The sequence below is a fragment of the Xiphophorus maculatus genome, chromosome 5 (assembly GCF_002775205.1).
Source record: "Xiphophorus maculatus strain JP 163 A chromosome 5, X_maculatus-5.0-male, whole genome shotgun sequence".
Classification (NCBI taxonomy): domain Eukaryota; kingdom Metazoa; phylum Chordata; class Actinopteri; order Cyprinodontiformes; family Poeciliidae; genus Xiphophorus; species Xiphophorus maculatus.
In genome coordinates this window covers 16,224,549-16,250,047 of record NC_036447.1, presented here as the reverse complement: position 1 = coordinate 16,250,047, position 25,499 = coordinate 16,224,549, and the positions used below count along the sequence as shown (strand labels likewise).

The following is a 25,499-nucleotide window of genomic DNA, read 5'->3' as shown; positions in this document are numbered from 1 at the left end:
TGGACATCTCTGTTCTCTTATCAATTCTGGTCTGTTTCGTGTAATGGTGTCAATAAAAAAGTTGTTTGAAAAACCTTAAAGCAAAAAATAAGAACATATTTTATGACATTAATATCTCAAAGAAGAAATGCCCATTTATTATTCAGATGTGTCTGTTCACCCAAAAGTTTCACTGACTTTTTCCAGTAAAATTATTGCTGGAGCCTGGAAATACTGAGCAACCATCCAAACAGTATAAAATGGGCATTTATAAAGACGTGTAAAAAAAAAAAAAAAGCATTGACTAGTGAAAAAACATATCTTTCTCCGTCTGGAAGAATATTTTTGTTTCCTTTTCCCATTTGCATGCTGCAGTGGTTAGTGTGTGTTTTGCTATTTTTTCTTTCTGAGATGCATGCCAGTAATTAGTGTATTGCCTTCTGTAAATTATGAGCACTTGCAAAGGCTCCAGTTGCTGGAACAGTGCCTCGGCAAAAACTTTTGTATCTTGCTGATTCTAAGAAACACATTGGTGTTTTTGCAAGTTTTAGCTTTCTACTAATAAATCTTGAGTGCAATAGTTTTGCCCTACACCACCGCTCTAGACACCTGCTGGTTTCAATACATCATATCAATTGTTACGGAAAAGCATTGTGCTTCTAAAAATGTGTTGAATTACATAATCTGTCTACAACCAGTATGTCATGTTGACTAGAAAAGTACAAGCTGAGCTCCCCACAAATATAAAGCACCATCAAAAGTAAGTATTATAAAGTACAGTATGTAGTTAATTTGTCTATGTAGTTAGTTTGTAATTAGATCTCCACCTAAGCCCGACTACCTGACTTTTCTTTTGAACATGTCAAGAAAGGTGCCACAAAAATAAAACTGACAACAGTTGATAGTTTCTCACAGTGCTGAAGTTCAGTACATAATGTTAATATTCGTTTCCAGACATGAGCGTTCTGAAAGATTTTTATTCTGTGTAAAAATAAATTGTTACCAGTGGCTAAATTCAGTTCATATTTCATTCATTCATAATGCGGCATCATTAGCTGTAACTACAGGCTAAAATATGCAAAAGCACCATTTTTTCTTTCTTTTAAGCTTCGTTATTATTATTATCATTATTATTATAATTATTAATAGATAATTAGGAAAATATGTTAGAGAAGCCATATATAAAATGTTTTCTCATATTTCTTTTTCTCTTTTTCTCATCTGTCAACTCCAGGAAGGATCAGGGCGAGTCAACCACCAGGTTTGTACCTTTTTCACTGCAGATAAACTGCTAGTTGGTGTTAGAAATGTGATTTCAGGACCGAGGATGATTTTGTGTAGTTGGCTACTGCCCCAGCACTTAATCATTACTGACATTTATTTTTAACAATCAGAATAAAAAAAATATCTCGCTGCTGCCATTATTTGAGACTCCTCAATCAATACATTCAGCTGCAAACAAGGCGGGATTCTTCTGCCATTATATTGATTGTACTTTTTAACTCGGATTAAATTTACCCTTGGTACTAAGCCCTGCAAAGTTCTGCAGTCATGTTATTCTAGAATAAGGAAGGCGTTAAGTTTTGCAATTACTGATTTACTATTTAAGTACCCCGCTGATATGGAAGCACATTGTCATTATATTACTAATTTAATCAGTGCAATTGTTTGTATCTAATTTTTTCCTGATTTGCTCAAAGTTGTAACCGTTGTTTAGCTTGTATCTAACTTTATTTCCTCTTGTAAATTTTTATTATTAAGCAGTTAAGATGGGGGAATATGAACTTCAAATTTTATCGTAAAATTTTGTGGTATTTATTACAAAAAGCAGCAATAACGAGCAATAAAAAGTACTACAAACATGTCAATGCATAGAGTTCAGAGTCTTACAAACATAATAATTTCTGCTCAAATGATTATGAGTAGAAATGATTATGATGTGTCACTTGATCACATCAATTATATTAATTGGAACCAACTGTGCTGTTAAACTGTACTCATTATATTCAGTCATACTTTGACTCACAAACTAATAATTTATTAACACTTTCATTGAACTGACAGTGGAAAAATCATATTTCTAGTAGTACTATCAGTCTGTCGGATTGACAAATATCAACTGTTATTATTTATTGCAGCATAACCCATTGTTTTTAATTATTATCACTGGGAAACAAAAATCCTGCTGTTTACTGTTTACTGTTTCCCATCCCCATCAAAGAGAAATTATGTGCTATAAAACTCTAATATCTGCCAGAAGATGAGGAAATACTCTGTACAAGTGATTAAATATACTCAGGAGATGTAACTCTTTGTGTTTGTAAATGACTCATTCAGCACATCGCACAGTTCATTTTGACAAGTGCAGCTTGAAAGGAAACTATAAAAAGCTGGTTTTGATATTTTTGAAAACATAATTAGCTGTCATAATAAAAAAATCTGAAATCCTTTCTTTTGTCTTCATGAACAGTGATTTTAAAAGATTTATACAATTAGGAGGACATTACCTTCAAGCTGGTAGAATAATGTATTTTATAGATGGAGCAGGACTTGCCATGTGATTAAATTATTTTTAAAAAATTATTTTTCAAAGTTATTTTTATTACAGTGAATAAGGGTAAAAATGCAAAGGCACCATATTTAGATAAGACAAGATAAGATAAGACAAAATAAGATAAGTCACAAAATTGATCTAATTCAGTGCAAAATTGCTTTCAATGATACATTATCTTCATATAAAAACAGGTTTTGCTTAGATAAAAACTCCCTTTTTCACACAAAGGTTTGTAGAATTTCATTGATCTCTTTGCAGGAAAAGGAGAGAAAAAACACTTTCAGCCAGGCTATGTTAACAGCATTGACACAATAAAGTTGATCTAATCAGAGCAGCTAAAGGCAGAGGGTAATGATATTTTAGTCCACTAAAAGCTGTTTTTACTCAGGCGTTCAATGACTCATTGTTGCTTCTGTTTGTTTATTGCTTCGTCTCAAAAACAATAACGCCAAAACCATTTTTTTGATTTGGGACAAAAAAAAAAATCTACCCAAACGCATACACACATATTTGTCTTTTTCTCAGCGATTACTTGCCTCAGGTAGCCTTTAATTTTTTTATGAGCTATTCTTCTTTGTTTGTCTGTATTTATATAGCACATTTATCTATAGGGTATGTATTAATGGTGTTGATGCATTTCCAGAATCATTATGGGAGGATAGGGCAGCAAGGCCAGTGTGATGTAATACCTTGTGTTTGCAGTTATGAAACAGAGTAAATGTTTGTCTGTGAAGAACCACAACATCACAGATGCCGTCGCATTTGTTGTTCATAATGTGAAAGTCATTGAATAGGTAGATTAAAAAGCCTGAATTCTACCCTGTGCACAATATGTTGAAGCATTGGTACGAATAAGCCCAGGAGAGATCAAGAAACCTCCGCACACAGAGGGCTGCGTCTGTATTACTTTATCTATAAAATAAATCCATAGAATATTATGCGTTTAGGAGCAAAATGCAGCATATGCAATACATAATTGACAATGAATCAAGCAAATAGAGATTCACAAGACTCTGCAAAAACGTTTTTGGCCTCATGCTGTGATTCAAGCACTTATTGCCATGGCCTGCTGGAATTCACATGGTTAAAGGAGTGATATCGACATGAAGTGCATGAGTCACCAAATTGCAGCCTTTTTTGGACAGTTCTGCAGTAGATGTTAATTTTCCTCCACTAAGCCCTTGTTCTGCTCCCTCTAAATGCCAACGCTCGGGAAGCCGAAACATCAGCGCTGACTCTGCTGTTACTTTATATACGTTCTTGGTGGGGGCTTTTGTCATAACGTTAATTTATTTCTCTAATTTAATTCAGAAACAGAAACACGTGCGATATGGATTCATTGCAGACAGAGAAATGCATTTCAAGTGGTTTTCTGTTTATGTAGATGATTAGGGTTAATTAAATTCAGAATTGGTTTCACAGAAAATTTGATGACAAAAGATAAAGAAAAGGCATTTTAAATACTAATATATTATGTTGTGGCCTACAAAAATGTGCTCAGGACTCTCCAACTATCTCCAACTAAACATTGGGTTTCTATACTGCGTTAGCGGTAAGTTATAGTCATAATCAACCGCAATTAACACTTGTAGTTTATAAGTGTTATGAATTTATATAACTCGAATCTCACTTTTCTGACAGTAGAAACGGTAATGAGGTTGAAAGTTATTTTTCACACCTTAAAAACCTAACAAGTAACAAATCATCATGTGTCTATCTCTCCTTGGTTTCCAGTAAAATTCATAGTAATAAGCAGAAGCTACTGAGGAGTTATACCACTCGGAAACATAGGTACACGGCATCTCTGCTCCCATGTTCCATGATGTGTTGTTTTTTTTGGGAATGCTGACTAATCTTTGGTGCATGGGTGTCCTTTGGAGGCTGCACAGCCTCAGATAGGCCAGAGCAAGCTAGTGCTGCAGGAAAATATGAGTCGCTTTTAAAATAATAATTAGCCTTTCCTTGATATGTGCCTGAGACTTGTGCTGCTTTGCTTGATTATATTCAGAAAAATTAATGAAGAATTGTGCTGGGTTGCAGTCTCAGCTGCAAATTTTGTAAATTAATCAACATTTATGAGCCTTTTCTTGAGTGAAATGTTCTTGCTTTTTCTGGTATCGTTTTTTTTTTCTTCACTCACTTCTCTAAACTGAAATTTTGCACTACCTCACTTGCTGTTTTTTTTATTTATAAGTATTCACATTTTATTGTCATCAAATCCAATGAAAAAGATCACAAGTCACCATGACCAACTGCAAAATTTGCCTCAGAACTCAAGCTTGAATAAAATTAATGGCAACAACTATGCATTACTCCACAACCAAAAGTACATTTTAGAACTTTTTTTTATGGTGCTATTCGGATAATTTTGCAGAAACAATGTACTGATCTTTTAAATTAATTTGCTGACAATATGTTTATTTTATTCTTGAAAGCAAAATTACCATGTTTAATGTGTTGAACTTAGCCAATTTAAATAAATCCTGCCTGAGTTTGTTGCACTGCTCATGCTTTTGCATGTTGCTATTCTGCATTAAGCACAGTCAAACATTCCCTGACCTCGCCTCATTGCCCAGCTTTCATGTTTATTAAATATATGAAAGTTTCATAACTTTCATATTGTAGGAAACATATGAAAGAGAGACAAAGCCAGACATTTCCCATATTACAATCACAACCAACAATAAATGGGTTTTAATCGTTTATGGAGTGGACCAACACAAAGCATCATGTTATGGTAATATTTTTTAATTATGTAGAGATTTGGGAGTATGTTATGTATAGTATGCTCTACTTTTCTAAAATCTTAGTTCAGCAATGGAGATACTTTGTTTTCCTTTGTCCACTGTCTTGTCTTGCTAACTAATTTGTTCAAAACAAATAAATACTTTAATATTATCACTGCACAACTGATACATCACCCCCAAGTAGAGCTAGCATTTTCTATATAGGACCTCCATCAGTATGCATGTTTGTCTTTTCTTCCGGCCCTCCAGTTATTTACTCTTATCTCAGAAAAAGCTCTAAATGACATAAATACTACGTAAATAAGCAAAACTTTACCAAAAGTTGAGTCAGATTTCTGTTACTGAGCTGAAGCTTGAATTATTAACCAATGTTTTTCTGTCTTTCACTTCCAACATCATTGCCTTTTTCTCTCTCACACTCCAAAATACCTCTGCACAACTCCTCATCCTCCAACTTCAGCCAAAAGTTAAGCTTCAAAGAGCGTGTGAGGATGGCAAGCCCCCGCGGTCAGAGCATCAAGAACCGCCAGACATCCTCTGTAAATGACCGGCGTTCTCCAGTGGCCGACAGTGGCACAGAGGGCACCAGTCCTGCCAAGGTTCAAAAGAGCTGGAGCTTCAACGACCGCACGCGCTTCCGACCTTCGCTCCGGCTCAAGAGCCAGTCTCGCTCCACCACTGATGGTCAGTGACACCGCACACCCACCGAATCTTTCCCTTGGAGTTTTATAGCAATGGTCTTGGCTGTGCCAATCAGAAATTACAGAAGGATTCATGCTTCAGAAAACGTAAAACAAAAGAACAAAAACAGCAACAAAAAAAAAAAACATCACACTTTAGAATGCTCTAGTATGTCCAGGTGAAAAGTATTAGGCCAATCCATTCAGTAAGTTCCCAGGGCAGTTTGTTTTTCATGTTTATCTGGATAGCTTTTCTCCTCTGATAAAATAGAACCATCCTTTGAGAAATATTATTTATTTACTTAGGTTTTCTTTATATCACATTAAAATTTATTCCATTATCTAAAATATTAATTTTAGCCAAAAAGACAAAACAGCAGAAGTTTCTTTAGTTTTTGTTTTAAAGTAGATTATTCAGGAGAATTTATGAATAGTTAATATCTTATCTGCAGAAGTAATATCCTTTAACAACTTGAGATTAAATAAAGAAAAAAAAGCTTGGACCATATATTTGTGGCAATAGCTACCCAAGAGAATGAAGTAATAGAGTGGTGCCAAGACAAGATAGGTTTTTGTTATTTATTTGAAGATTTTTGTCTATGTAGTAATTGATACCAAAGGTGCCTTGTAATTACACTGCTGTCACCTTTCCTGGTTTTGTTTAATTGTTCTAATCTTGGATTTAACTAAGAGTTAGTCAGTTAAGAATTACATTCTGTTTTCCTCTGCAAAAATTAAGAATTAAGTTTATTTGATTTGCTCCCCATGGTGAAGTCTATCAACTACAATTACGTGTAGTTGATAGAAACTTCATATCTAATCACCTGCTTTCACTTTTAATGATTTTTTTTCATTGCCAAATGTTTCTGCCTGGTTACACTCAACACGTTCTACTTTGCAATATGGACTTCAGTTGGAAGGTCATTGACGTCAGACCAGCTGTTTATTAGAAAAGTGTAAATAAACATACATTAAAAACGTGGCAGTGCTGTGATACACTTTTACATAATCAGGTGTCAGACTTTTTAAGCTGTCATTACAGATGGCATAAATCCAGTAATGGATTTAGTTTTTAATCCTAAAAATGTTTAAAATTCATTTAAATCTAAAAGCTTTGTCTTGTTTGGGTTTTTTTTCCCTTTAAATTATAAGCATGCAGTAAGAGAATATGTCACTCCAAGTGTTGATTTCATCTGTTTCCCCACCCTATCCAACACAACTGCGGTACCAAACTAAGACAGACAGCTGAGGAGAGGAAAACGGCTGTCTCTGTCTCACCCTTTCACCAGTTGTTGTTTGTTGGATAGCTGGATAGATGGGGTGTTGTTTCAATGACTATCTAGGCTGTTTGAGCCATACAGCTGGCTAAATGGAAATAAATTCCAGGTTAGTCAAAATCACGCTGATTAGGCCGTTCTCAGTGTCAAGATATTAAATATTTTCTTTTAGATGCGACCTAATTATAGACGAAACCAATATTTATGTGCTGTACTATAAGTTGTTTGAGTTCCCACACATGCTCTGTACTACTACAGTCCTTATATTTGAGTCTGCAGTCAAGCTCATGACCCCTTGCTTACTTCACCAGGATGTCGTAACTCAGAAGGCCCATGAACAGATCTGCTGTTGGCGATAAATCTTAAAGGCACACAGAGGCCTTTTTCTTTACAACTAGTCCGCAGTTCCAGAAGCTGCTTCTGGAACTGTGGTTCTTCCCTCTTCCCCTCTCCAATCACTTTAAATCCTCTTGTCATGATTATGAGATCCATAAAGAGGCACCAAAATACTTTGTTCCTGGACCCAGAACCTATATACAAATCATAATTAGAGGCTTGATGAGGCAACTTCAGGTTCAGCTGCACAAGTAGTGCATCATAGCTGCTCACTAAATTCTGCTGTTGTGTTCATAGGTTTCTTGCTCATTGTACAAATAAATGAACAGTCCTTCTCGTCTGCCTGTTTCATAAGCAGCAGACTCCGCTGTTACAGGGGACGATGCCTTTGATGATAAGGGCTGCCACTGTGAGATCTCTGTGGAAGACTTGCTGCCCTCCGTCAAGACCGTCATCCGAGCTGTCAGGTTTGTCAAAGGAGATTAAGTTTCTTTTTCCATCCAGCTAATGCTTTCCCCTTTTTCTGAATGCAAACAAAGCCTGATTGCAGCACACTGCGCTCTAGCAGCTCCCCTGATTGTCTGCACTCAAAGGACTAAAATGACCGGAAGTCATTCTTTTTTTAGTTTTCTTTTTTTGGGCTGTATAGCCTCCGTGGCATAGTTTATATGCAGGAAGTATAGTTATTACAGTCTTAAACAATGCAAACTTGTGCATGATTAGTAAAGACACAACAGTGCCTAGCAAATGTATTTGAAATTACTAAAGTTTCATAAATGTATTTTACAACATTGCAATGTTTCAATGGGATTTAAGGTAACTCGAAAATTATATATTGTTTTTTTTTTCTTTTACAAACAGCTTTTAGAAGTTTGTAGAACCACCTTGACTGCAATTAAAGACACACAGAATTGTCCGTTTTTTTGTGTATGTCTCTATCATCTTGTCAAATCTAAAGTTTCTTCCATTCTTCTATGATTGAGTTTAAACTCAGTCAGAGAGATCATCTGCAACTATATTCAAGTCTTGTGACAGATTCACAAAAGCAGTGCTTTTAGTATTAAATAGGTTTTGGCTAAGCTATGCTTTGATGTAACCATGTATCTCTGATATAGTTCTGGCTGTATGTTTAGGGTTGTTGTCTTGCTGGAAAGTGAACCTAGGCTTTTGAAGCCTCTAACATTTACATTTTTACTGGCATGCCCTGTCTTTTTTCCTATCCATCTTTCCATCAACTTTGACCAACTTCTACAGAATATAGATCTACCTACAGCATGATACTACCACAAACACTGAGGGTGGGTTTGTTCTGGGTCATATACAATGTCAGTTTTCTTCCACATAAAGTGTTTTGCATGCAGGCCAACAAATTTTTATCTCATTGAACCAGAGCATCTTCTTCCACATGTTTACTGTGTCCCCTGAATGGTTTTGTGACAAACTGCAAACAGGACATTATTTCAGCAATGACATTTAAAATGACCAAATTTATGAAGTGCAGGGCTATTAGTTATCCTGTTGCTGTAAATCTGTGCAATTCCTTCAGAGTTCCCATGGGCCTCTTGGCTGCTTCTCTAATAAATCAAGATCACTTTAAAATATTACAAAAAACTCTTAACTGCTTAGAAACAAAGTACAGCAAACTCAGAAGTTGACAGAATTTTTGCTAATTTTTTTCTTATCCATTTGGGGGCAATTGTTGTCTTCAGTTGTCTTTGGGGAGGAGTCAGTCAATGTATGAACCTTTAATCTTGTTGCTTTCAGACTGCAGTAATACCCACTGTTACCATGTGCACACAAGTCACCTTGCTGAACGGTTCTGTCCACATTCTACATTTTCTTAAAATTACATTTCCTAAAATGTAATTTTTTTCAATTCTTTTGTATCTACTTAATGCTCATCTTTGTATACCTTCCTTTCCCTGGATGCGGAGAGAGCACCAAACCTAGGATATCTCTTCTAGGTTTGGTTTTATTGCATTCTGTTGCCTGCTGGTTTTTCTTTTCTGTAGACTTATATTTATACTGAGTTCAGCCCTGAGCCCTTGCCACAGGTATATAAACCCTTTCACAGAAATTGTGACATGCACACAGCTAAAATACACAGCTACAACTACACACGATGCTTTTAGAAAATTTAGAGGAAATATTCAGGTGCTCAGACTATTGTAGGCAAAATAATGGACTGGATTTAACATGTCTCATTTAAAGGGAAAGATGATTTTTTTTATAGCCTTGAGGTGTAGCAGCAGATTCTCCTTTCTAATTGGGTCAGAGCGCCCTCTTTTGACTGAAATTTGAATTTTTTTTCTGCTTTTCCTGCAGGATCATGAAGTTTCATGTAGCGAAGAAGAAGTTTAAGGAGACTCTGCGACCATATGATGTCAAAGATGTGATTGAACAGTACTCTGCCGGTCACTTGGACATGCTGTGCCGCATTAAGAGTCTGCAGACCAGGTAGGAAGAATAACTGGCTGCACACTGCTGCAAGCTGCCAGGTGTCATTCCTGACTCCTCTGAGCTGATGAATGTGTTTGTGTGTGTATTTATGAGAAAACATATTGTGACCATGCATAAAGATAATGATATGATCTATTTTCTTTATGCACACATGTACCTCTGTGTGTATATGTTTGCTTTCCTCACAGGCTGGACATGATAATTGGCCCACAGACCCTGAGCATCCCAGCTAAGACCTTTTCCTCCCCGTCTTTGTCTGTGTTTTGCAGCCAGGGGAGGAAAAACTCCATCAGGGGGTCAGAAGTACCCCAAAGTCCTTCATTATTTTCCATCTCACATGGGTTTACCTCATATGACGCTCAGTCAAATCATGCAAACAAATTAAAGTCTTTTATCAGCCAATCATAAGCAGAAATTAATTAATTAATCAGTCACAGATCTGCAGTCTGATCTGTAGTTGCCAGCTCAGATATTGGGAAAAAAATCCCCCTATTTCTTAATTACATCAAAACTAACAATGTTCAGCATTTTCTTCGTTTAAATGAATTTCCTAGAAAAATTGACTGATTCACAGTTTTTGTGCTTGGACTTATATTGACCTGGAAAGACATGATCGGTGCATTTCCAGTTTTAAGTATGCATTAAATGTAATTCCAGAATTTTCATTTACCTTTTTTAATGTTGTGAATGATGGTCTTTTGAGACATTGACAGACTAACCTTTACGTAAAAGGTGTTCAATTAAAGCAAAAATCTTCTCCTGCAATATGTTTGCTACTTTACTATCCCAGTTTGACATAAGACTTTAATAGTGGCTTTGAATTGACTGAGTTGGTAGGGGCAAGCAGATCTGTTCTTTTCTCTGTTCTCTGATCCACTGAACAAACACTAACGATGTAATTCCACCTATGCCTTTAGTTGGCGTGTGGTAATGTTTTGCATCAATTTAAACAATACCTAATTGAACCATGTCAATAAAATGTATCTATGTGATGTGATCTTACAAACTACACACACTCATGTTAATCAGAAAACATGAACCTCACAACAACTGGTGGAGGAAAACCGCATCTCTTCCGTCTAAATATTGGGATCCTTTGGATTTCTTTGGTTTTCTCAAGCTTCTTTCGTTTTATTAGGTACAGTTTCTATAATTGTAATGGAATTAAAATCATGTTACTTGTTAGATGAAAAGTGAAACAGAACAGCATTCTGTCAATACTTGAATGGAAGTTTTGGCATTACCATCATATTTACATTTTTCTTTTCAAAAGTTTCATCTTCTGACAAAAAAGGGGAAAATTTAACTAAAAGTAAATATATGGAGAGGACTACTAACTAAATGAACATTGCATTATTATTGTCTCAACTCCTTTCTGGAGTTTTCTACTGTTCCTAATATCCTCTGTTATTCTCTTTTCCCAACATTTCTTTCTTCTGGGCTTTGGGTTGCATTTTATTTTCCTGATAATTTTTCTTCCTGACAAATCTTTTTGTTTGCTTGTTTTTGTGTGTGTCCTGTGTTCATCCAGGGTGGACCAAATCCTCGGGAAGGGTCAGGTCCCTCTGGATAAGAAGATACGAGAGAAGTTGCTGTCTGATGGAGATATGTTGGAGGACATGAGCATGCTGGGTCGTGTCTGTAAGGTGGAGAGACAGGTGTGTGAAGCTTTGATGATCAACATATTGTCTTACAGTGAACTCCAGTGAGATGTTAATAGCAGTGCATCTCTGTAAAAACAGGAAGTTCATTTAGTTTAGTTATCTGGTTCAAAAGTGAATTTTTTAACCTTCAATGCTGTCACCATTTCTTTTTCTACACAGGTTCAGTCAATTGAGTCAAAGTTGGACTCTCTGTTGGACATTTATCGTCAGGTTTTGCGTAAAGGCTCCTCTTCGGCTCTCACTCTCTCTTCGCTACCCCTGTTTGAGCTGGAGCAGACCTCTGACTACAACTCTTCAGTCTTTAGTAAGGACCTCTCCAGCTCCACTCAGGTCAGCTGCGGTGGAGCACTTCCCCCGAGCGGCTACGCCACACGCTCATCAACCAACTCCCAGCTCTCCCAGGGAGGGCTTCACCTCATTCTAGCACCTCAGAACGAACTCAACCTTAATCTCCATGCCTCATCGTCCACACCTCCCTCGGGTCTCGCATCTTCCCCTTTTAGCCCCTCGCCACTGCCTCATTATCATCCTCATCTACAACATCATAAGCAGGGTCAGGCCACATCACCTGAAAGTGGCACTGACGAGGCTGTGGGGAGCTCCCCTACTGTCCTCACCCCGAACAGTACTAGCAGTTCTGGGGGCCGAGGAGTAGGAGATGAAGGCTTTCCTCTTTTGGCAAGGCTTCCGCCGCCCCCTTCCAGACAAACTGTTAGCCCAGGCAAACTGATCCAACCAACCTCTAGAGAGACTTCTCCTGAAATTAAGAGCTTCTGCAGAGGTCTACATAGCCACACAGAAGACAGTAATGTTGGGAAGGTCCTTGGACTTGAGTTTGGATTGAGCACATTAGGGCAGCAGTTACAAGGGAACACTAATGGTACTGGCAGGCTTAACGCAAAAGAAGAAGGCTCCTGGAGGAGGCATATGAGTCTCGAGCTGGAGCCACTTATGCCACCAGCACCAGGTTGTTGCTCGAGGCCCATCCGTATGGACCAGGGAATGGGCAAATCCATGTCAGTGCAGGACCTGGTTCAGGTAGGTGCTGTTCATGACGCACACCAAAGCCACAGTCTTTCATCTCCAAGCCCAAGTACAAGCAGTGACTCTCCAACAGGCTTCAACAGTTGTTGCCAAGACCTTGCCGTAGAGAGTGGTGGTACAAGAAGAGGATGTTGGGGTGAGGAGGACCTCTTTATCAGTGACAGGGACATGGAGGGGCAAGGGTTTGACTTTTTGTCACAGGGGACATCTGAGGCTCACTCATTTTCTTCTGAGCACCTGAGGACAGCAGATAGAGCAGGGGTAGGGACCCAGGACTCTAATCGGAGCCTGGCTGGTGGTCCATCATCTTCAGCCTCCACTGGCAACGTCGAACTGCTGAACATGCCACACGTACGGCTAAAATAGACCCACTAAACATTTGGAACAAACACAAATCTCACCTCAGAGACAGTTTTTATCTTTTTTTGGAGGCGAGATTGATGGGTGGGTGGGAATTTTACATGGGGTCTTGTCTTCTTTTGTTTATTTTTATCTTGGTTCTCTTGAAAAGATTCCGTTTTTTTTGTACAGGCTAATCATGTTGGCATGAGTTACTCTGTGTTTAATGTGTGTTTGATGGATCTGAGATAAAAGATGAATGCCAAAAAACGGAGAAAACGATTTTTGAATTAAATTAAGTAATGGATGGGTCGATGTGCTATGTAGCATGAACTGCATGTTTTCAGTAAAGCACAGATAAGAAACTACACCTACAAGCATGGCCACCCACCACCTTAATAGTTTATTGGGAATTAAAAAGCTTGTTGTCGTCTATGACAGCTGAGAAACGTGGGCATTTTATTTTTTATAAATTCATATCCACTTTAGGAAGCCAGATCTCTGCAAGTAATTGATGTAACCTGTGTTCATTTGGAATACAGAAAATACATATTTCACAAAATCCACACATTTTAGGCCTCTTTTTGCATAATGTTCATTGAACAATCCATTTAATAAGTGTGCACAAATATGATAAAATGCTAGCTTTTTGTGATGATAAAGATCATAAAAAAGACCATAAAAAATCCTTTCTGAAAATTTCAACAGTGCAGCTGAAAAAAATCAACATTTCTGCTTTTGAGTGAAAGACATTTCCTGGTGCAAATTTGTACACACCCTCTAAACTTTAACAATGTAAAAAGTCCCTTCGATTCAGTTTCACTTTGGAAAAACAGCCTATGGTCAAAAAACTAAAAATGATTGTCTAAAATCTTCACGTGTCTGCAGGAAAACCTAAGATATAGAGGGATGTCATTTCTCAGCCTCACAATCAAACTACTTTACATCCAAATCAACAAATGAATGGCTATTCTTGAAAGAAACCTTTTGGAAGAGCATAGCAGAAGTCCTGAACTCAAACAGAATATTTGTAGGATCATCTGAAGAGGGTTGTAGACAAGAAATGTTCTCACAGCCTGACATTTCACATTTGAAGACTTTTTCAACTAAGAGCAGGCCTGCGTTATTGTTTTCTCAAGTATGGCATGGATCAAAATCGACTAAGTATTTTTTATATTTCTCCTCTGACATATTTATTTTTCAGTGGAATTAGTTGGGATATAAGTGAAAATACATTTTGACTCATTTTTGAAAAGATTCTTCATGGTCTAATGTTTTTACATCACAAAGTACCCTGCAAAATAATGAGTGGGACTATACCTTTGTATGTGTTCACTGTGCAATTTGTAATGAGCAACTACTTCAGTATCTCCAGAGCAAAACTGAATAGTAGTAAGCAGACCTTCTTACATCAAAATGTAAGACCTGATTTTTTATTAGGCATTGATTAGCTGTTTTTTCTAAAAACCCGTCATGAATTAATTCTCTGTCAGATTATTTCATGCAAAACATAGGATTAGAACTACACAGCCAATCTCCGTAACAGAAGAACACACAATCTAACGTCATGCTATACTGCCACAATAATTGTTAATGTCTGTCAGTGTCTAAGCTCCATCCTTCAAACATGCTTTTTCAAATGAGTGGGGGCATCTAGGACACTTGAAGTAATTATGCCTTGTCCATTTTACTTCATCTCTGTGCAGCTCCTTATGATGTCATCATTTCCTAAAGCTGCTGTGAAAATATTCTGAAAGTATGATTTTAGGCATCAAATGCATCTGTATTTAATTAAAAAAACATCTTTCAGATAACAGTTTCACTTTTTTTGTTTTTGTTTTGTAGAACTGCAACCTTTGTTAAAACTACACCTATGTGGACAGGGAAAAGGAGCAGCTGCTTTTATGACCAGATAAATGTTACACAGTAAGGATGGTTGAGCAATGGAGTGAAACATTTGTTGAATGTCATTTTCTGGCTCACAACTTCTGTTAGAAAATATATGACCTTTTTATTTCAGACACAAATACCCTTTTTTGCCATCTGCTTTAAACTAACTCTTGATGGAGATTATTTTTGACTTCTTGAACTGGACTTGAGATCCGAATGTGTATCTTATTGATATTAACTTGAGGTTTCTTGAACTGCTGAGCAGTGAAAATACAACTTACCACTATTTTTCCCTTTCTGTTGTATGGAGTAGAACAAGATGCAGTGACAAAGCCTTACTATTTTTAAATGTTTTTACTAAAGCATCCAAAGCCTGATTAGTTCATGATCACCTTGGTACATTTTGTAGATTTATATTAAATACTTCAAACCAGGAATAAAAAATACAATCCTGTATCATTTTTAAGTAAGTAAAATTTTAAAATGTGTGTGTGTGTGTGTGTGTATGAGAGTAGAAAGGACCATACCTTTTTAGTCTGTCAGTTTAACAGAGCATTGCTTATATCTGATTATACTTATCCTCTTAGCTGTAATATGGATTTAAGCAAAAACTTGAAAGGCAAAAATGTGTCATTACATGTGCTACCATTGAACAAAAATGATCAACTCTTTGTAAAAAAAAAAATTAGAAATGCAGCTGCACGATCTTATAGAAAAACCAAAGCAGTAATAATTACTTAAATGTTTCTAATTTAAAACACACATTATATTTTTCTACTTTTTAAGCATAGTAAAGAAAAGCTCACCAATATGACAGAAGAAAAATAAATGTGGAATGTTTCTCACATTTGCAATTTGGCAAGAATCAAATGTTAATTTGATAAACTATATTGTTAGAAATAAACTAAAATATTTATTGTTTCAGTTTAAGTTCTAATTTGGTCTTTCTAAGTTTGATAGATTCCTGTTTTTTTTTTTTTTTTGCTGTGGAATATAATGCATAAAAATATGCTGCAAGTTACTAGATTAAGGGAGCAGTTCAGTAAACAATGTCAGCTAAAGAAAAACATCCAGTTATGATATCTGTGTGACTGATTGGCTTGTCCCTGATTCAGATTTATCCTTTAAAGTTTTGGAAACAGGGAACAGGCATCAAGAAACTGCAGCTTTCCACAAACCTACTATAGTTATTGGGCTCTCTTGTTTTTTCCATTTTGCTTTCAACAGTTCCTAGTTTTACTAAGTAACTATGATTTTAGAAAATACAAAAAATAAAAAAAGACTTGCAAGAATGGCTGTAAAATGTCAGCTTAACTGTAAAAATATGTAACTATTCCAAAAAACGTTACAACACTACTTAATTATGATGCAGCTTTAAAAGTATGTTTTCAAAGTGAAGTGTAACATACAGTATGTATGAAATTGAAATGTGAGGTATGCTTCTTTGCACAGCACATTCTACCTTTAGTTAACAGCATAATCATTTTTTTTTACTGTTTGTGCATAAGTTTGCTCTCATTAAAAAACAATTATTTTCCCATTGACTTTTAAATGTATTTTGCATGAGGCTTTCATGTTCAAATGGATCTTTAACTGAAAAGATGACAAGTTTCTTAGAATCTTAAGTATTTTGGTTTTAAAACAACTGGATCAAGAGCATCCAAACTTTTTTTTTAGGTCTACAAAATATTCATAAAATCCTGTATTCCGGTGCCTTGCTTTTGTGATACATTCGTGTTTTAGTTTTCCGGAAGGTGCATCTGATTTGTGACAAAAAGTCGCTGCACATTTCAGGTCATCTATTTGTGGCATAGTTCTTTTTTTAAAAAAATTATTTTGCAAGTGGGCATAAAATGGGCAATTGCCATGTTAAGGTTTTGTCTTATTTTTTATTTATTTAAATTATGTCCACCTATTTACACATTAGTAATAACCTTGGTTAGTTTAAGGAAGCCTGTAATGTAATAACATTGCAAATGAACTCTTATTCTCAATCAAGAATAAAAGAAATTCTTCAAGAAGCCTTGTTTTGTTTTTCATTGCACCAAACACAGAGCGGATTGACCTCAGACTTAACCCTACAAGTCCAAACATATCGTTTTTGATTTCAATATTTTGCAGATCTACGTGGCTTTAACAACATTGTCACTTCCCTCCAAAACAAATCAAGTAAATCAATCCTTAAATATATTTCAGTCTCAAGAAAAATTCAAACTGCATATATAAAAACTTGTAAAATAGCTTTAAAAATTATAAAGATAAATATGAATGAAAAATAAGTTAAATGTGCCATGCATGCAAAATATGTCTTCCTCTGCATTACATACATGAAATTTACATACATTGCATGAAAAGATGCAGCATGTAATGTTTTTAACGGATTAAATCAAGCTAAACCTTTATTTAATTAGGTTAGTTCAGATTACCAAAATAATTTGAAAGGCTACCCAGGAAGGAAGATGTCTGTACTGCAAAAGCTAGATTATAGTTTGAACATGGACTGAGAAACAAATAGCTTAATTTTTGGAAATATGTATTGGTCTGATGAAACTTGATCTGCAGTTTAAGAGAAATACACATAAACTTCTAAAGTTGAGGATAGTAAAAAAACTGAAAACAAAAGAAGGAATAGCTCATTTTTTATCAATATGCAAATGGGGAAAAATAGTTATCCTACTCTAAAGGTTTATTCTAATTTAATGTCTAACAGGGAGAAAAAATAGATTGAGTCTGTTAATGAAGTCTATGTAAACATCAGGTTTTAACTGTATATGCAAAACCTAATATCTAAACTTAATAGTAATACAAAAAAACAGAAGAAATTATGTGATGTTTCAATAAAATCAGTTAAATTATTCTATTTTTTACAAATAAGATTTTTCGAACAATTATTTGATATGTCAGGCTTTACAGAGTTAACAAAAACACCGGAAACAAATGAAGTTTTTAAATATATTTTACTTTTACGAACATATTCTCACAAGTACCAGCATTTAAGGTGCACACACTTTACAGTAACGTGGATCAGAGCTACTTTAAGGGAGCTTGTATCAGGCAGGATGTTTAGCTGAACTATTTTAGTTTCTAAAGCTGGTTTCTCTGAGGTGCTATAAGCAAACATGCAAACAACCTGTATATTTCTAGCTGCTGAGTTAAACAGTTTTAAAGCTTGAACAAGGAACATTACTTGTACAGAGATCACAGAGAAGAACATCTTTACTGTGTTACTACAGAGCATCTCTAGATAAACTAGCAGGATAAATTTAACAACAGCGCATCTTTGAACTGCAATGCAAACCCATAGTGATGTTCAAGCACGAAACAAGATACAATCAAATGTACGTATAACAGTTAGCTAACGTGTTAATCTCTAACTGAAACAATTATTTTTTCCTTCGTCTGCTTTTGCGATGCATTGTGATAATGGACCAGACGTTTACTATGGTGTGCAAATGGAGCAAGATGTCTGCGGGTCTTCTGCCTCTCTGAACGTTTGGGGCAGCAGCCCAGCACAACGTTCATTTGGCCTTCTGTGCCTTCTGTGCAGACTTGGTGATTTTACCGCTTGTAGGGGCTTTCTTTTCCACGCCTTTAATCACTCCCACCGCCACCGTTTGACGCATGTCTCGGACAGCAAAACGGCCTGAGGAATAAAAAAATCTCTGATATAAACTTTATCTATTCTCAGAAAGGTAAAAAACTAAGATTTTTGATTAATTTTTTCCTGCAGGCAAGTATTTTTACTATACGAGGTACAATCCCTTGTAAAAGTATTCATGCATCTTGGATGTTTTCATATTTTGCTTTCATATTGCTCTTGATTAATGTTAACCTGTATATTTATTAGGTCATCCATGTCCTGCAATTGTGTGCCATTTGCAACATTTTCATGAGAAAATTCAAAGCCAAGAATGCTATTCTATATCGTGAGACTGCTTCAGACCTTTCCACAACCCTGTCCCTGACCTGCCAGACATATTTATTAAGCTTGTTAGGTTTGTAATTGCAACATAATGAGTAGTAGAGCACTTCACAGGGTATGAATACTTTTCCCAGGCACTGTACTGTAGCACTAGACAGACATTATATTGCAGGCTGGGACACTCACCAAGCGGTGGGTACTCAGAGAAGCTCTCCACACACATAGGCTTGCCTGGGATCATATCCACAATAGCAGCATCTCCAGATTTGAGAAACTTCGGGTTATCCTCCAGCTTCTTTCCAGAGCGGCGGTCTATCTTTTCCTTCAGCTCTGCAAACTTGCAAGCGATATGTGCAGTGTGGCAGTCGAGCACAGGGGCATAGCCAGCACTGATTTGACCAGGGTGGTTCAGGATAATCACCTATGAAAAATGTAATAGCTTTGTAAAATACTGAATTTGGAAAAATAGCAGCAAACAAAAACAAGAGCTTGGCAACAAATAAAATAGAATTAATTTAAAAAAAAAACAGTAGCCTATATTAGTCAAGTCTTGGCTGTCCTTTTTTAAAGCCCTTTTACAAATTTTCTCAACTTTCAATTTACTTTAAAAATGAAAGATTTTGTCTCCAACTAATAAGTTACTAAAAGAGCGGGCTTGTTCAAATCGATGGATATTTACCATTTAACTACATTTGTTTCTGGAGTATTCCTTCAAGTTGAACTAAAAGATGGGACACCCAGTTCTCAGTTTTGGACACCCAGTTTTCCAGTTTCTGGGTAACAATAATAATCACAGTCATTACTAGGGAACAGACCTGGGAGGTGAAGCCAGCTGCCTCTTGTGGTGGGTCGTTCCTGCTGTCTCCAGCCACATTACCTCGGCGAATATCCTTCACAGAGACGTTCTTGACATTAAAGCCCACATTGTCTCCAGGTAGCGCCTCACTCAGGGCCTCATGGTGCATCTCCACTGACTTGACTTCAGTGGTCACATTGACGGGAGCAAAAGTCACCACCATACCAGGTTTCAGGATTCCTGTTTCTACTCGACCCACAGGCACAGTACCAATACCTGATGGAGAGGCAGAGAAGCAACCAGACGTTATGTGAACCTGGTGTCTAAATGTAAGCTGAAAAGCTATTCTTAAACATGTGGAACAGTCAGGGCCCATGGGAACTTACTCAAAACCTAATTTGTTTCTGCCCTCCTTTCCTAAACCACTTGATAAATGAGGCCTTTATATTTTACAAATATGTTCTTAAAAATCTAAATCACGAAACTGCAAGATCAACTCACCTCCAATTTTGTAAACGTCCTGCAGGGGCAGACGAAGAGGCTTGTCAGTGGGTCGGGTTGGAGGCTGGATGGCATCAAGAGCCTCCAGCAGAGTGGTGCCTGAGGCACTGCCATCTTTACGATTGATCTTCCAGCCTTTGAACCAGGCCATCTGTAAGAGATCATTGTTACTTTCATGTCAAAGCTGGGAAGAAAACAATAGCTTTTGGTGCCGAGTTTCCTTCAATTTTTACATGTGTCCCTGGTCCAACACATCTGAATCAAATGGCTGAATTACCTCATCAATATGCAGTCAGGTTCTCTAAAGTCCTGTTTATGATTTTATCATGTGACTCGGGTGTGTTGGAGCAGAGACACGTCTAAAAGTTGTAGGAGCTTGACACCCGTGCTTTGCAACAGATGGAAAACATTCAAAAGATCTGTGTCTCTGATTCTTCAAGCCTTTTTCAGCATGTTAAACACCCATGACAGTACAACTGAAAAAAGGTAGAATAATCATAGCTTATAGTAAGTGTTTTTCCAGAAGACCTCCCGTCAAACTCACATTAGGACTGGGCTCCAACATGTTGTCTCCATTCCAGCCTGAGATGGGTACAAAAGCCACGGTGTCGGGATTGTACCCAATCTTCTTGATGTAAGTACTGACTTCCTTCACAATCTCTTCATAGCGCTTCTGGCTGTAGTTGGGCTCAGTTGAATCCATCTTGTTGACACCTACGATGAGCTGCTTCACTCCCAGAGTGTAGGCAAGTAAGGCATGCTCACGAGTCTGCCCGTTCTTTGAGATGCCAGCTTCAAACTCGCCCACACCCGCAGCCACAATCAACACAGCACAGTCAGCCTAAAAGAGATAAAGAAATGAGAACTTCAGGAAGGAACTGAAAATTTACTTTATTTTTTTACTTATTTATTTTATTTCTACCTGGGATGTCCCAGTGATCATGTTCTTGATGAAGTCTCTGTGTCCCGGAGCGTCAATGATGGTGACATAATACTTGCTTGTCTCAAACTTCCAGAGAGAGATGTCAATGGTGATTCCACGTTCGCGCTCTGCCTTGAGTTTGTCCAAAACCCAGGCATATTTAAAGGATCCTTTTCCCATCTAAGAAAAGGATTGTCACATGAAACTTTGTCCTTAACACTTCAATCCACTTTTCTGATGCTTCAACCAGAAAACTCAAAAATTTGCTTTAACCGGGCTCCTCTGAAATGAGCCGCTGGAATGTTGCATTGCAGAAAATCCTAAAAATATTCTATTTAAATCATACCTCTGCAGCTTCCTTCTCAAACTTCTCAATCGTTCTTTTGTCGATGCCCCCACACTTGTAGATGAGGTGGCCTGTGGTGGTGGACTTCCCTGAGTCCACATGTCCTATAACCACAATGTTAATGTGGAGCTTCTCCTTCCCCATACTGGCTCAGCCTAGAAGACGCTGAACAATAGAAACAAACAAAACATGTCAGAATTAACAACATGCAGCCCAGAAAGCATACAATCTCAACAGTAAGACAATGCTGATCAAAAACAACTGAATTTTAATTTGTACTCCACACTTTAGTTAATTAAATTGATCTGATCAAGCCAATGCCTCCTCCCTCAATTTACGGTTAAATACACTGCAATGCAGATCTAGATATTGAACTTTGCCACATTCTGTATCATTCTGTGCATCATTTACTTTAATTAAACAAGAAAATCCTGAAACAAAAACTCAACAGAAATTCACCCAGAGCCATTAAAGTAAGCAAAGTAAATAAATTACCTTTACATATCAAATTTGACTCTTAAATTTACTGAATGGAATATTGCCGACATGCTGCTATCTTACAACATTGCATATTGAAGAAAATGATCAACTACATTTAATTACAATTTAATAATGTTCCACAAAACAAAGCAAAAATAAAAAAAAATCAGCTTTCATTTTTTTAAGAAAACTTAATAATCAAAGCAGTTTATTTTTAATACATTTTTGACACTAGATATGTCACATTAATAATTACAAAATCACTCTACTATATGTAACCTCTACATAATTTGATTTCATATTTATCATTTTTTGTATTTTGTTTTTCATTTAACATAAACCACCTTGCAGAAGTGAACTCATCCCTTTCTTATATTTTGGTACCTAACAATAAATTTTTATGTATTTTATTATAATAATATGCAGACCCGTTCAATAAGTTAGAATATTATTCAGAAGCTAATTTATTTTAGAAACTCAATTTACAAATTGAAACACTTCATACAGGGTGATAGGCATAGACTGATATTTTTAATCCTTTCTTTTTGTTATTTCGATGATTTTCCACTTACAGGTAATTAGAACACAACATTTAAGATTATAATATTACATCAGACTAATAAAAAAAAACATTCTTAAATGCAGACTTGCAGGCTTAATAAAAAGTTAATTTAATACCTGCCTAAAGTTGTTCAAAGGTATTTTTAATTTTATACCTATTAAAAGCATTTGTCCGTTTTATTTATGGGTGCAGAGCCAAACATTTTCCTCCAGCGATATCAGTGATTTGTTAGGGGCCACTCAATTATTTATAAATGTAAGTTTCTACTCGTGTAGAAGTTGAAAGCTTATTTATCTTATCTTGTAAATGCATGATGCTTCTGCCACGGTGTTTTACATGGATAGTGTGAACACCAAACATAGTGATGAAGTATTAATAATGAAAATGTTGGCCTTTTCTGCCCAGTACACCTTCTTCCACATGTTTGATGTGTCGTTTACTGTATGTTGCTTCTACCCAACTGTAAAAATGACTTATTGTAGTTTTCAACAACATCTTTCTTTGGGCTACTTTCAAACAAAAGTCAGATTTGTAGTGTGCACAACAATGGCCCCCTTGGTTGCTTTTATGGTTAAGGCTCTCCCTGCCACTGTACCCTTTTTTGTCCATGTATCACTTTATTTTCTTTTAACAATTACTGCTTTGAGGTGGTCAATTTCCCACAAAAAATACATTAACGTGTGTGGTTTTGCTGTGACAAAATGTACAAGTGGGTGTGAGTATTATTGTTAAATATTGTAACTAATTCTTATTTAGCTTTCTCAAGTTTGTTTCCCACTTGTTGGAAGGATCAAACTAAATAAAATGCAAATATAAATGGTGGAAAGATATAATGGGTTGTGCATGGGCATTTAGCACACAATGTAGTGGAATACTACAAGGGAGAATTTAGAAAACAACACGGAATACAGCTGGTTGTTTAATCTCCAGAACCTTTTCTTATTAAATGAATCAAAAAAAAGTTGAAGTGTAATGGCGGCCACCAATTCATATGACGAGTCACCGTGGAACACGAACATGTTTCACAAAAATACCTTAAATAGGTTTACATTAGGAATATAAACGCACGAAATTTAAAACCCATGCCACTAAATAATTATTTGGAGACATTACCTTACCGTTGGCTTACTTTTCTCCGATGTGATGAACTAAGCTAACAGTTAGCACACGATCTTTTTTTTTTTTTTTCAAAAGGCCTTTAGCGCTACTCCTAAAGGGCGCATGCGCATTTCTGAGTTTCATACTTGCTGTAACTGGTTGAGGAACCGGAAAATATCAATTCTGTGTTTTTATCGACATTTCTGATGTAACATTTTTTTTTATAATAATAGTAACAGGTTATGTGTGTCTATATGTTCCACGATGATTCGTAATTTGAGATGGCAAAGCAAGCTATCAGTCCACAGCTATTATTGATAGATAGATAAATAAAACAAAAATAATACAGTGTTGACTTCAAAACAGTGTGGACTTGATAGCATAGAGCGCAGTGCTGATGCAATACTGCAGAGGTGAGGGCGTTAAGGCATGTTTGGGTCTGCATGTCTCAGCATCTTCGCAGACAGTTACACTGCCATGTTTATTCTAATGTGACATCAGCATGATGGGCGAAGAAGAAGAAGAAGCATCATCCCCGCACAACTTCCATTAAAAAATATTCTCAATTGAAACTGCGCCACTCAGGCCTAACCAACCCTAGAAAACCCCTTTGCACTATTTATGGCATCAAATTACAACAGGCATCACAGACACTCCACATTCAGATGCAGACTTGCTATGGATGTCCTCCTAGCACGTCCCCGAAGTCAGCAGCCTTTAAAATGGAGCATGAAAAAAACGGAATAAAATGTGCGTTGTTTGTATAGGAGTCGTTCAGGAAGCCATTACCGAACCTACCTTTGCCTGCAAGGTGTGCTCACTGGTTCACAGTAGGGATGAAACAGAAGATGCTGCCTTTTGTGCTGTCCTGGGACTGACGCAGACAAGGTACTGCTGTGGAGACTGCCGTCAAATGCGTCATATACTGAAACTGCGAGGCTCAGCCACTAGATGGAGCCCTGCTGCCTCTCTGCACAATTAGGTGGCGAAAAGGTACACTGTTTTCAGTAATAAATGACTTTTTTCAGTCTGATTGATTGTTGGGCTTTTATATATAACATACATAACCTAATTAATGTGAGACATTTGTAAATTTAACAATGCATTATTGATTGCATTATTGGTACATTTAATTCTCCCCTTCTTTTAGACTTGAATGTTTTATGGTGTTTGAAATCATTCTGAGATACTGTGTGTTTATATTTTTGCCTTCATAAATGTTAAGTCAACCATGATTATTCACTACTGTCTTTTTTGATTTACAGGTATCTTAATTCTGCTTATCAGTATGAACCACAGATTTGGACATATCCCTTTATATAACGATTACAAACAATTCTCTGTGAAAACTGGTATTTAGTACATAGATATTATGTTATATTCATGTTTAAGAAAACTGTCATCAGGAAGTTTGCAAATTTGGCCTCTGTCCAAAAAATAATCACTGATACACTGGACAAGAAGACTAAGTCACAAAAGGTCAATTCTTTTTGTAGAGAGATTTATTCACACGTATAACTGCAAAGTTGTGCATAACACAAAATCACTTATGAAAGATATGCAGCATCTTTCGGCATAACCTCAGTAAACTCCTCAAGAAGAAAAATCTGCTCTGTCCTTTCTTAGTGGGTTGTTACGTCTTCAGCTCAGCCTGTCTATGTGAACAGGTATAGCCTACTATATATATACACACTATACTATACTATATATATACACACCTCCACTTCTCCCTTAATAGAAATAAGGTTTGATCTAACTCTATTTCTTTCTATATCTATAATAATCATCTTTGTTTTGTTCAGATTTAAGATGATTGATCCCTTACTGTGACACAAATTGGCCCACTAGTACTTTGTCCATCTCTGATACACCTAACAACTGCAAAGTCCTCTGAGTATTTCT

At 36.5% G+C, this 25,499-nt stretch overlaps 2 protein-coding genes across 8 annotated transcripts in view; one reads left to right on the top strand and one right to left on the bottom strand.

The window, feature by feature from the left end:
* Positions 1-16,991, top strand: part of LOC102219065 (potassium voltage-gated channel subfamily KQT member 5-like) — a 107,600-nt gene extending 90,609 nt beyond the window's left edge. Inside the window, exons 9-15 of one of the 7 annotated variants that reach the window (XM_023334392.1) lie at positions 1,214-1,240; positions 4,268-4,324; positions 5,741-5,964; positions 7,950-8,040; positions 9,899-10,030; positions 11,565-11,691; positions 11,857-16,991. In XM_023334392.1, coding sequence (XP_023190160.1) covers positions 1,214-1,240; positions 4,268-4,324; positions 5,741-5,964; positions 7,950-8,040; positions 9,899-10,030; positions 11,565-11,691; positions 11,857-13,107 — 1,909 coding nt within the window. In that variant the 3' untranslated portion in view covers positions 13,108-16,991. Of the gene's footprint in view, positions 1-1,213; positions 1,241-4,267; positions 4,325-5,740; positions 5,965-7,928; positions 8,041-9,898; positions 10,031-10,221; positions 11,534-11,564; positions 11,692-11,856 lie in introns of those variants that run through there. The other 6 variants (XM_023334391.1, XM_023334389.1, XM_023334394.1 and 3 more) reach the window with 6 other exon arrangements.
* A 917-nt stretch (positions 16,992-17,908) lies between these two features.
* LOC102233512 (elongation factor 1-alpha 1) lies at positions 17,909-24,525 on the bottom strand. The gene is made up of 8 exons (XM_005805749.2): positions 24,396-24,525; positions 21,458-21,622; positions 21,112-21,291; positions 20,734-21,030; positions 20,190-20,340; positions 19,708-19,964; positions 19,079-19,313; positions 17,909-18,613 (listed from the first exon to the last, which is right to left on the bottom strand). Exons 2-8 carry the CDS (start codon positions 21,599-21,601, stop codon positions 18,489-18,491), a joined length of 1,389 nt encoding a protein of 462 aa, XP_005805806.1. The 5' UTR covers positions 21,602-21,622; positions 24,396-24,525; the 3' UTR covers positions 17,909-18,488.
* Between the last annotated feature and the right edge of the window lie 974 nt (positions 24,526-25,499).